The following is a 13,028-nucleotide window of genomic DNA, read 5'->3' as shown; positions in this document are numbered from 1 at the left end:
CAAAAACCGCTGTGTGTACGTATTTATATTTATTTGTTTCACATACTAATCAGTTCAGTTTTGGTACCGTCATGTCTTCCACTAGACATAACTTTCTTGTTTAAATAAACTTTATTGAGTGAACAGTGCAATATAAACCATAAGGTATAATGTGGATTACATTACACAGTAAGGATAACTTCTGTCTTGCATTCAGAATATGTGTTTACATGCACAGACTGATACAGTGTTCGGCATAACCGACCCCTCTCGATCGGAATTAAATTTTGAGTCTGATCTGATCAAAATCTTCTGATTTGGTATGTGTACATGAAGCCATTTTACTACCACTGGGCTTTTAAACTGAAAACTTTACAGAAAAACGGAGCTAATGGCAACATTAGTTTGAACGTCTTGCTAGGAAAAGACAAGTTTAGAGTACTAGATTTTCTCACTATGGTGCCCCCTACTGACACTATCTATCTTGCGTCCTGTCTCTTCTCTGCACTCTCTCCAGCAGTAAAAGTCAATTCAACTAGTTACAGTTATAAGTTACTTTATTTAAAAAGTAACTAATTTTGTTGATTGCCTACACCAAAAAGTAATGCATTACTGTTAAAAGTTACTTTTTAGCTACTTTTGTAAAAGAACATTCTCAAAAATTCTCCCATTAATATCCTTATAATTTAGTTACAGCTTTGTATGAAATATAAAACAAGTTCAAACACAAAGTAATTTTTCAACACTAATTTATTTAGGTCAGGCCAACAGATTATTTGAATTAAAAATATAGAAATATAACATCTTCTAAAAATATAATATCTATAAAAATATAACAGCTTCTCAAAAATTAAAACTTTGCTGCATGTTGAGCCCTCCTATGCACTTTGCATCTTTCTTCTACTCTTTATTATATATTTTTATTTACATATTTCCTTAGTCATTCATGGGCATTGTCAATGTCTCTCTGTCAAGTGAAGTTGTGCACGTGTGTGTGAGTAGGGGCGTGCCGGCTTGGACCATGAAAACTGTTGTGTTCATATTTCCCATCCAGGGTTAAGGTGATGCTTTATGGACAGCTGTGAGAGAATCAGGCGGGGTTGATAAATGAAGCAGAGGAAGCTCAAGTAAGTAACTATACTCAAAACGATATTTACAAGCGACTGCAGAGAAAAACAGCCCAACAAGTGGACTTTGCAACCCTGACCATGTTGTGCTGCATCACCGCTGTAAACAGGATTAAGCTCACAGCTGCCGGCCGAAACTTGTTAATTTAGCTAGTAATGGAGTAATACACCATAGGGTAACGGTAACTGAGTTACTTTATTTTTAAAGGAATGTATCAGAGTATTAGTTACTGGCTAAAGTAACGATGTTACAGTAACGCACTACTAATAATGCGTAACTGCCCAACACTGATGGCCAGTATGTTGATATCCAGTCGCTAGCGGTGTCATATAGCGAAATACTGCTGTAAAATTACGGACCAGGACAGAAAAAAAAATTATGATTTCTCAGCCTCAAGACACTGCAGGGCAACAACTCCAGGAATGTACATGATAAATCTCACTGTGCCATTAAAGAGTTTCATAGCTAGGAAGTTATGTAGTGCCACTTTAATGCTATGATTTTCGAGGTTTTACAACAACTGATATTTCAAAGAGTTTGGAGTCAAACAGAGGATGGGTCATCCAGTGGTCCCAATTATTTTCTTTTTCCCCATCCAATCCGATTGTATGAATGATCTTGAGCAGCAGTGGTTTTGTTTCAGTGTGGTGGTAATCGAAGGAGGGCAAAGAAAAAAGTATATATCATATATATAAATCTTCAATAAAAACAGTTAACTACTAATCAGTCACTGCTTCCTGTGTTTCCTGTAAATAAAACCCTTTTTAAAAGTATTAACATATGCTAAAGAAACTGTTATAAGCACTAGATTTATTTTAAAGCACAGTGAACGTGACAATATTTGCTTTTATAATAACATGATTGTGCCTATGCACTTTTTCATTGCTTTACACACACACAGTTAAACTCAACTGATCACGGTATCAATGTATAAAATATGGATGACTGGTGAAAATCGGAGCAGAGTGGCAGCATTGTGTCACTGTGCAGTTATCCAGATTTGAGTAAACAAAGTGCAAATTGTTTGAGGTTTTAATTAACATTTTTGACAATCATTTTATCTGAGGTAACCCTATATTAACAACATCTGTTAAACATATGCAGGCACTTAGGGAGCCTTGCTCCGGCTTTGTCCTCGAACCCCAGTCAACAAAGGATGTTTTGCTCGCCGGCACTGAGGTATAAACCATCTACTTGCAAAGTTATGAGTCCAAGTGTTCCTTTCTATCTACTGCATGTGGCATGTCAGCTTAGTACTCTCTTCTATCCTTCTGTTTTTTATCTGCTGTCCAATCTGAAAGTCATGCCAAGAAAAAACAAAAAGCTAAAAATCTGTGATCATTTGTTACAGCATGTCGGCTCACACCCAGCGGCACCGAGAAATTGGAAGTGTTTTTTCATTTACATTAGCAGTTCTGATTGTCATAATGGAAACACTGTGATGCCTCCTGGATAACAGTCGGTGGTGATGAAGGCAGGGTTTGGTTGTAACATGAAAACAAACATCTTGCTCTCACACACAGAAGACATCAGTGCATGAAAAAGTCTTTCTCTCTAGGGTCCTAATACACACATACCCACATAATTAAATACATGTGGTCCCACAACAACTTAAGATGCAACACTAACAGAAATATCTCACGTCACACTTTACTGACTAACCTTGTTGTTGGCAGAGGATGGCTCTATCAGCACAAAAACTAAGTTAAAAACTAAAAAAGAAACCGGAATATACTAATTAATACTGAAAACTGTTTAGTTCACAAATCATTCCCAGTGTGAGTAACTGAGAAAATCTAAGATTTTCCCAGCAGACTGAGATGCAATAGATCAGGGGTCGGCAACTATATTTAGCCTGGTCTTTTTGCCCCTGAAGCCATTTCTTTGATGGTTTTAGTAACTGTGTTGCTCTGTTTTTTTGCCTCCTCTTTCGTGGAAAACTCAAAAATAGCTGCTAAACTTTCCTGCTTCCACCTGCAAACCAAGCTCGCGAGGCAGTGGAGAGGTGTTTACTCTTGGGTGAAGCTGCAGCTAGCTTCAGGCTTAGCTCCCTTCACTTTACCCAGCAGTGGTGAAGCAGACATGGGACTCTGCTCTAACTAGAAGAGCTGTGTGGTGTTTATTGCTAAAGCTTGTAGCAAAACATTCACTACTACACAGGAAGTTTCTCACAGCTACTTTCTCTGCTCCGACATCCCCTTGTCCTCCCATCCCTACTGCACCGTCTCCTGTGGGTCTCTCCTCATCCATTGTTAAAAGGCCATCGCTGTTCTTTTAACACAGCGCTATAAACAGCTACGGCTAAACAGCACCATGTCTCTGTGCACTCTTGCAATATTTATTTTTTTTTAAATCAATGTAATGTGGCGGGCCAGATATTATTGGTGGAAGGCCTGTTTTGGTCTGCGGGCTGCCAATTGCTGACCACTGTAATAAATTATTCAAAAACCAAAGGTGGGAAATGGAAAGTTTAATGAGGACATACTGATCAACAAATACTATAAATACCAATAATTGTTTTTATTGATCCAGTATAACTGAAATGGTTTTAAAATTCTGCTGTGTATAACAAAATCTTGTAATTACACAAAACTGAGGGAAACAAATAACTGCAGTGTGAGCTGAGTATAGCTCAAGATCCATTTTTATTTGAATACATAATCACCTGATCCAGAGCAGTTTATTCCCTATGACCTCTTTGTGTTGGATATTTGGAGCTCTGTGTAAATGTATTTGACTTTTAAAGGACCTGGACTGGTTCCTGTTGTCCATCATGGTGAGTTTGGGTACCATAAAAGTGAAATGCCATAAAAAAAAGATGTCTGTACACTTAGCGTTGTGCCTTTCTGAGTCTTAAAGTTGTGGTTGCTTTAAAGAAAAATGCCAAGTCTGCCAAGTTGTGTGAAGTCACTTCAGTTGTTTCCAATGTAGCTCCACCTGTTTCAACAATTTCCCTAAAACAAGTTGTATTTTACTGTAACACAGCAGAGAAAGATGGATTGCATTATGAGCTTGATGTTTTTCACATTTCAAATCAAGAAAGATATTTTAGAGTCATTCGAGGACAAAGTTTATGTTAAGTATGGGAAGGCAAAAAATATTGCCCGTGATTTAAAACCATATTTTTTCCCCGATCACTCCATCTGTTCCTCTTGTGCTTCAACAACAAAAATAAAAGATTCTGTCATATTTATTTGCCTATTTTTTCTTAATGTTTGCAGTTTAAGAAGCAATAAAGCCAACATTTCTTCTTTACTCACCCTCTATCCTAGGCCCTGACTTCATGTTCAGACATCCCATCATGGCCGATACTGACACCGTTAAGCTGGGCCTCTTTGGATGGGCCTCTGTCTCCATGGCAACAACAATCTGAGCGGTGTGGAGGGAGACCTTGTGGAAGGACAGTGCCAGGGCCTCGACACCGCTGGCTCTACTCTGGGCCGAGGCCTGGTGGTGGGGGTCTGAACGAAGAGGGAAGGCCTTGTGTGGTGTCTTTGTGGGGGATGACTGAGGGGTGGAGGAAGAAGATGGAGTCTTACTGGAGATGCCCCATGATTGGGGTGGCAGGATTTTCTTTAGGTAGGTTTTGGCTTGCTCCAGCTTAGCCAAAGTAGGACTGATTTTCAAGGGGCGTGATAGCTCTATGTTGAGCTCAGCTGTGGAGACAGGAAGACAAAGAAAACAAACAGAAAAGATGAGAATAGAAAATTAAAAAGCATTAATAAAACAGTTCTGCCTCATAAACAACCCTGTCTATGAACTGCTTCTGAACAGACAGTCTTTAAAGAGAGGAGGGCCTCTCATGCTCATCCTGACTTTATTTATGAAGTGCTGAGTGTTAAAGAAATCCCAACAGGAAGTAGAAAGAGCAAAGCTTTTGGAAAGGTAATAAAAACCTGTTGTCTCAATGGTACACATGCTTGCCGGATCTTTTGTGTTCTGTGTGTGTTCTGTTTATATTTGGGAATAGGAAATTAATATTTTATACAGATTTTCATGACTGGACCTTGACTCCATAGTAAAGTTTGAATGAATGAATCACCATCTAGTGACAAGCTGTTCACAAAGCTCTCCTCAATGCTAAAGTAGGGCCTTTTAAACTGTGTCAAACCGAGGACACAAATTGAATAAATTCACTGTTGGCTGGGGGCCTTGCTCTTTAAAACCTGCCCTTGAAATTTGGAAACCCACTATAAACTGGTCACAGTCCATCTGGGGGTTTTAAGACACGGCAGGCTTCATCAGTGTCTCTGCAAGCAGATCTTAAGCTATCTACCCATGGGAAACTACATGTTACTGTGTCTTGTAAATCAAACTTCGAGCTCTTCTCTCTTTCTCTAATCACTAAGTTTGCATGCAATGAACTGGCATGCAAAGCTGGGTCCACTCTCAGTCTGTTCCTCCATATGAACACATATACACGTTTACAGAGTTACTGGCTGTCTCACTGTAACATCCTAACGTGACACTGCGGAATAGAGAAGAGAAAAAAAGAGAATATCTTTTTTTATGCCAGCTACATAAATCAGAGACTGCTCTCTCCAGCTCCCCATCTCTCTCTCATTCTCTGGTGCACTGCTGCCTTCAAACACTTGACTGGAATTTACAGAGACACATGAATTAACTCAATGCCGTTTTACACCACTTCCATTATCCCATTTTTCCACTTGGTCATGATGATGGGAGAGGGGAGCAGCCGAAAACAAGCGCAGCTGTTTTTCATGGACTCATCAAGGCCCCAGTGTTTGGAGGTTTTTTAAGGGTTTAGGCCTTCTGTCTGCCTCCTGCCCAGGTGAGTGCACTGGAGGCATGATGGGGGCACTGCCAATAATGGCAGCGAATACAGGCTCTCACATACACACTTTGAGGCCGTATACAGGATTCTGTCTCATTTAATCCAGTGGAAGTAATGCACACGGTCAAATGCAAGGATGGCTAGAGAGGAACTGGACGAATGATAGGTGGAATTTGCTGTGCAATGTAGCTTATCATTTCCACTTGACTTATCACCAGGAAACTTTCCAGTGGTAGAATAAATAGCCCATGTGCAGCTGTTATGGTTCCTCTATTCCCCTGCCATATTCTTTCACCCTCTCACTCCCTGTCTTTCATGTGGCCCATGTATGAGCTGCTTTTTTCTTCCTGTCTTATCTTTTACACACACACACACACACACATATATATATATATATATATATATATATATATATAATTTTCCTCAGCCTACAACCTAATCAACCCCTCCCCCTATAATCACATAAAGATGTCTCCCATGGTCAGTTAGGGTCAGTGCCGGGGCCTGAGCCTGGCCTGCCTCCCAGCACATGCAGACCTGCTCCTGATTATACTGTGTTCTCCCTCTTCATGTTCCTTTCTGCCCCCATTTCATAAACCTCATACCAACCCCTGATCCAACCAGCTCCAGAGTGATGCTTAGTGATTTATTACCTGTTTAACTCATCTGAATTTCACCTGGCTGAAGTGAGCTGTGCATCTGATCCAAGTTGATAAAAAACTTTCAACATTTCAACACTTTTCTTGACCAAAGAATATTTTTTAAAGGAGAAAAGTTTCCCTAAACTTGTATAGGATTCCATATTTAGTAGTATTCAGTACATATATATATATATACATACATATACCAATGTTTCAAATGCTCCTGTTATGGTTTAATAAGGTCAGAAGGCCAGATAGGAAGTTTCGAATAGGAAAGAAATCTTATTGAAAGAAATGTGGTGGCACTTTGATCACTATGCAGGGGGAGGACTTTAACAGCACAGGGACTCTCATTATGAACACTTTGACTTAAGCCCTAACACGGATGACTATTTTAAGCTAGAGACTTAGTGGAAGAACAAGCATCATATAGGTAGGAATGGTGCTGGTGTTCACATACCTTTAGCGAACAGGCCCTAATGTGAACAGGCTGCAGGGAATCAGACTGGCCCTTCTCAGGTGTCAGCCTCTATTAGCACTGGAGAAAGTGGAAGATCTGGATCTGACAGAGGCACATACACACATGTGTGTATACCTCAGCAAAGTGGTGGGGGGGATCAAACATGCTTATTACCCAGGTTACTGTGCCTTTTTGGCGGGTCATGCATGACGCCGTCCTCACTCTGAACCTGCTGTTTGATATATAAGTGCATGCGTGTACCCACCACAAACACCGTTTTCATTTTCACCCCACCTTTGATTTCTCTAGCTGACTTTCACGCTTGACACTTGACAGCAGAAAACCTGTGTCAGACACAGGTGGCAATGTGTCCAATTACACAGGCCCATATGTGAAGGGCATGGGTGTATGTCTGTGTTTGAAAGGGCCAACAACATTTTCAGAGGTATCTGTTAAATCCCATGGTTAACAAAACCCTCTCATTCCCCATAAGGCCAATGACACATAGCTCAGATGCCATCTGACTCAAATTAGAGAGGTTCTGGTTGGTTCGGAGGGGCACAAGCTTGTATACAGTAACTGACAACATTTCTCCGAACTCATTGCTTGACAGGAACCAGGGACATGGGAGAGAAATGGTTCCAATTTGTTCTAGCTAATCTATCACCTGCTGCTTCTCTACAGAGAGAAGGCTGATCTTTTGTCTCTAAGTGGTAGCAGTTACATCTTTGGACTCCCTCACTGACACATTCAATGGCAGGAACTGAGCAGGAAAGATGACAAAAGGAAGGAGAGAAAAATGTTTGTATGTTAGCTGATCACACACTAAATCCTTCTTATGTTGGAAGACAAAAAATAAATAAATAAATAAATAAATAAATAAGCATTTTTTAAACCGTGTAAAGTCTTCTTATGAATATTTTTACATGTCAAGTCTTAAACTGTCTTTGGTCTTAAAAACATGGATTCTTGCATCCATTTGCATGAGTTATGTTGATGAGAGTGTGGGAGTGTATGTGATGAGCAACTGCTGAGTGAGGGTCAATGGTGAAACATCATCCAGCATACAATACACATGTTACAAGTGTTTCCCACTCAGCATCCTTTGGGAAGCAGCTTTGATTGGTCTTGCAGAATAAATGCTTCTGAAATTGTGAGCATATTGCTGTAAACACACAGCGAGACATGGCCTCATGGTGGTCTGCTCTCTGTTTGTGCCTGGTTGAAATAAATCAAATGTGAAGCATTGCCGAATCAAAGCACAGCCGGCAAACATGATAAATGCACATTGCAACACACACAGACATTTATAAAGACAAGGACAGATGAATAAAATGCTGAATACATTTTTCTTTTTAACCCCGCCTTCCAGTATTTTTTCCACTCTCATTTATTTAAATATTCAAATTAGGTCAATTTAACAGGACATTTTCCAGAGCTTCTTGTCATTGAATCCTAATTCTTCACTTCACTTAAAATGATTCCAGTTTGCCTCCACCCTGTCTAAACAATGGGAATCAATTCCACACAAATCACCAATGTTAATGAATCCCACGGCTCTGTGTAGTTCTTTCTTTGTTACTCCGTCCCTGACGAGGGCAGTTATCTCCTCCAGAGAGCCATCTCACTAACCAACAAACAGTCCAAATGTGCATATGTGTGTGTGAGACAAAGTGATTGAGGGGATGAAGGAGAACCAGTAGCATGTGTGGTCAATTCTAGATTTTTCCAGCAGCGCCTGACCTGGGGCAACCCCATGCTGAGCCTGGATCCTGTCTGAGTCAGTTGGAGGTTGCTGTTAGTATGTGTGTGTATGTGAAGAGGATGACTTTGACTGATTATTACAGAAATTATCCATCTGAGACAGTTTAATAGTTCAAGGGAAACACCTGACTGTTGTCTACACTTCAACTTGACTAAAGAATCAGATATAACTACAGAATAGTGTTATTCATTTTAAATAACACTGTGACAGTAACCCTGTTCATACTTACACAACCAACAAATAATCCATATTTAACTGAAAAATCAACACTATGCAGGATTTTATAGAGCTCTGTGTTGCTTCTTTCCACCTGGAGACAAGAGATGGTAGACACACAGCTTTTCTAACTGCTGCTAAAACCTGTCTTTTCCATATAAATTGAAACTAGTCATATTTATCAAGCAGAGCCATGGTTAAATTTTTTGTGTAATTTAGATTTCTAACATTTTACAGAGAGCCGTGTTGTGTGAGTCCAGGTGGAATGAGAAGCTGACAGGGGGCGGATGAATGAGGGGACAGGAGAGCTACACTATATACGTTGTGCTAAACCTTCATCAATAACACCTAACGCTCATCCTGAAGCTCCTTCTTGTGTACATGCACAGTATGTGTTCATGACTGTTTGCATGTGGAAGAGAGACAGCCAATATGTCAAAGCATGTCTGTAGTTACATGTCAGTGTGCATGAATCTGCAACATCTGGCCTGTGTTCAGGAAGCTGAAGGATGACCTGCGCCTACACACACTCTCTGTGAAACCCTCACAGGGATTAAAAGTTTGAGCACACTAAGACTCAAAAGCCCACTCACACTTTTATTCATTACAGTTGTATTTGGGCAGGATGTCAAACACACCCTTAGGTCAACAGCCTCAGATTAAATCTGCTCATTTGGATATCATATCAGGCTAAAAATAGTGAACCAAACCCTGTGGAAAGAAAATTTACAGAAACCTGACTCTACACACAAATGTGTGCACATTTGGCACACAGGAGCAAGTAGCATGTGGTCTGTTTCAAAGTGAGCGATATCAGGGGCTACCTGGAGCAAACATCCACAATGTAATTTTAATAGCTCAACATGAGCCCACACAGAAAACTATAGGACTGTTCTGTCTTCCCAGGTAACTAAACGATCAGACGAGACTAAAACCAAAAACTCGATTTAATGTAGGTGTTCCATATGCCATGAAAAACCGCCCTGGACCCCAGTGGGCATGGATGTGGAACTTTGGTGTTGTGATGTCTGATGCTAACATTTGTGGATACAGGTGTTTCTCTGTGGATAAGGAGTCCTACCTTGGAAGTTTGGAAGCCAAATCAGTATTTTTGAGCTTTTTGTGATGTTCATTATACTGTTCTTGAGCAGTTTTGGTGGGGTTAGGGTAAGGCATTCTGGGCCTCATTAACCAACAATTTTTAAGAACAAATCTGATCTTAAATGCTATTTCCACACTGTTTTCTCATCTTAGGTAAGAAAAAATCCTCTCTACACTTCTCTCTTATTCTCTAAAGGCCCATTTAAGGTCTACTCCCACGTCAGATGGAGCATTTTGTCCATCTTCTGCATTTTTTATGTGCATAATTTGGGCCTTGCAAATACGGACCTTGACAGAGCAAACGGAGAAGTACCAGTGTTGGGAGCAGTGTTGAGCAGTAAAGCTGACATGCGACTCGTGAAAGAAACAAAGATGAAGAAGAAGAAGAAGCTGCAAAGTTTTCCATGTCCTCACAGACCACTGCCTCTGTTTATGTCTCTTTCCAAAAATTAACATTATCATGATCTCCACCGTTGCCATGCATGTTATTGTCTAAAACTGACGTCGGAACTCGGATGTAAACTCTGCGTTGCCCTCTGGTGGATGTATTACCTAACAAACGTTTGTTTCTCAATACCAAGTATACTTAAAACATACTCGTACACTTGCTAGTATGGACTTGACAGGTTTGACTTGGAAGTACAAACTTCGGAGGATGGAAGGCCGTTGCCACAGAAAAACTTACATGTGCACAAAAAAAAAAAAAATATATACAAAAGATAAAAAAAAAAAGTCTTAAAATGGGACCGAGCAGCGCTCACAACTGCTTCTGGTATGTTCTACCTCGAAGCTGAGGATGAAGCGGTGAAACCGACAAGGCCCAAAAATGATTAAAGACCACATTGTCTGAAATGAAAAAAGTAATACTTTAAAAACAGAACTTAAAAGTTATGAGCTTTCTCCTCTGCCATCTTTCTGTTAGTAGGCTGCCCGAAGTCCACACAAGCCACTTCTGATAGATCCTTGATGAAATGGGCGGGACAAGTGCACATATGGGAATTTGGAGCGCACTTGTCTGGATGCGTACTTTAAATTGGAACAGTGCTTGGACCTCAACTGAGGGTTATGAAGACCCAAGCTAAAAAATGGAGAAGTTTCTCATGTGAGTATAAATGACAACAAATTATGACGGAAACGGACAATCCCGCTACCTCCAACATTGTAGCAAACAATGAGGATCACCAGCAGGTCCCCTCTAATGACTATGAAGAGGAATGGGACGATGACGGACAGGTGCTCGGACACTGTCACCAGCTGCAACAAGACCCATTTGCCTCGAACCCAGGCTATAAACAAATCCGGACAAACACCTGAAGTGTGTCTGACATTGAGGGGGGCCGTGGTTAACACCGTCTGTTGGCTGATGGCGGTGTGGGTATCAGGTGGAACACCGTTGATATACGGCAGAGGAAACAGTGGATTTTATTCCTGACAACAACAGCATGGTAAATTTTAGTAAAAAGTTGTCAATCTGGCACAAAATTTTTCGTATTCATGTTGCCGTCCAGCTTAACATGATACAACGAGTAACGTTTGTTGCTAGTTCATGTTAATGGAGACAAGGGGCTGTGATGTTGCTGAGAGTCAGACTACGTTCACACTGCAGGTCTTATTGCTCAATTCCAATATTTGTTTTTTTGCCAATGTCAGCACCAATTGACTAATTTAATTAAATGTTATTTAGATCACCTGTCGGGGCTTTGAAGAGATTCTGTGTGTGTTCTCCCGTTTCAGTAATAAACATTTTCCCTTCAGTGTAATGAATAGGGGTGTAATGGTACATGTATCTGTATTTGGAGTTTTTGGTATGGAAAGCTTGGTTCAGAACTGACACATCTCTCTGTTTATGTTATTTTCTTTTGTTTTTTGAGAAACTTTTTTGGAGAATTTACTGCAGTTTTCTTGATTTTGATTTTATTTTAAATGTCATTAAACATGTTCCTGTTTACACCAAAGTTAAACAGTTTTATGTTTTGCATTTGTTTCCTTACTGTACTGAAAAAGAACTGAACTGTGACCTTAAACCAAACTACGCACCGACCCGTGATTTTGGCGTATCATTACACTCCTTCAAATTAAATATGAAGGTGATGCAGCATATTGCTATGAGTGTACAGAGGTGTGTGTGTAAATGTGCATAATTCTCACCTGGTCCATTGAGGAAGTCTTTGATCTGGAGGCAAAGCAGAGGAGGAGGGATACCTGTTTTACTGTCCACCTCTCCTGCTACTGTCTGCAGCCAAAACATGTTGTAGTCAAGGAATTCTGGTAGTGTTTTTCCTGGGTCTGGAAGAGGCAGATGGAGATAAAGAATGAAAAATGGGCACTGAGATTAAATTAACAGGATGGGCAAATGGTTTTTTAGACCTATATGAAAACCAGTTTTTCTTTAAGGTTATGAGGTTTAGTAGAAAAGTTGTATTTACAAACTATTTATTTTTAAGACCTCCACCCATCCTTCATGCTAACAGGGTCCTCAGACAAAGTTTCTCTCACCTAGGCACTTGTAGTCTGAAGCTATTCCTCTTAAGGACAAGTCAAATACAGACAGCTCCATTCTCTGCTTGCGGTGGTGGCAGCTCAGCAGAACAGAGGGCTGCATAACTTGGAGGTACAGGAGCGGTTCCAACACCTGGTCCCCTGTGCCTCGTCTTCCTGGCTGCCTCACTATGGTAACACCCAGCGCTTGGCGAGCTGAGGATCGGGTGGGAGTGGGAAGACCCTCAAGGGAGAGAAGGCTTCCTCTCAGTAGTGGAGAAGCTGGTTGGGAGGTGTTGCTGTTGAGGATGTCCTCAGCAGTAAGGCCAGCAAGTGAACCTTGGGCAGCTGGCGTGGGATCTGGAGTTGGGGAGGTTGAGGCTGGAGGAGACTCAGATGTGATCTCAGGATGATCGAGGACACTTTTTCCCACCTAAATTGGATACAGTGAGATAATTTAATACT

The 13,028-nt window shown here is 40.7% G+C and overlaps 1 protein-coding gene across 1 annotated transcript in view; it reads right to left on the bottom strand.

Annotated features, from left to right (window-relative positions):
* The window catches only part of LOC121642112 (vacuolar protein sorting-associated protein 13B-like), a 334,030-nt gene that overhangs the window by 76,125 nt on the left and 244,877 nt on the right, over positions 1 to 13,028 (bottom strand). Inside the window, 3 exon segments of the mRNA XM_041988605.1 lie at positions 4,368 to 4,763; positions 12,234 to 12,371; positions 12,582 to 12,996. Of these exon segments, the coding sequence (XP_041844539.1) occupies positions 4,368 to 4,763; positions 12,234 to 12,371; positions 12,582 to 12,996 (949 nt within the window).

Source organism: Melanotaenia boesemani, chromosome 6 (assembly GCF_017639745.1).
Source record: "Melanotaenia boesemani isolate fMelBoe1 chromosome 6, fMelBoe1.pri, whole genome shotgun sequence".
In the NCBI taxonomy this organism is placed as follows: Eukaryota; Metazoa; Chordata; class Actinopteri; order Atheriniformes; family Melanotaeniidae; genus Melanotaenia; species Melanotaenia boesemani.
The sequence above is the reverse complement of the archived record's forward strand: the minus strand, read 5'-3'. Positions and strand labels throughout refer to the sequence as shown.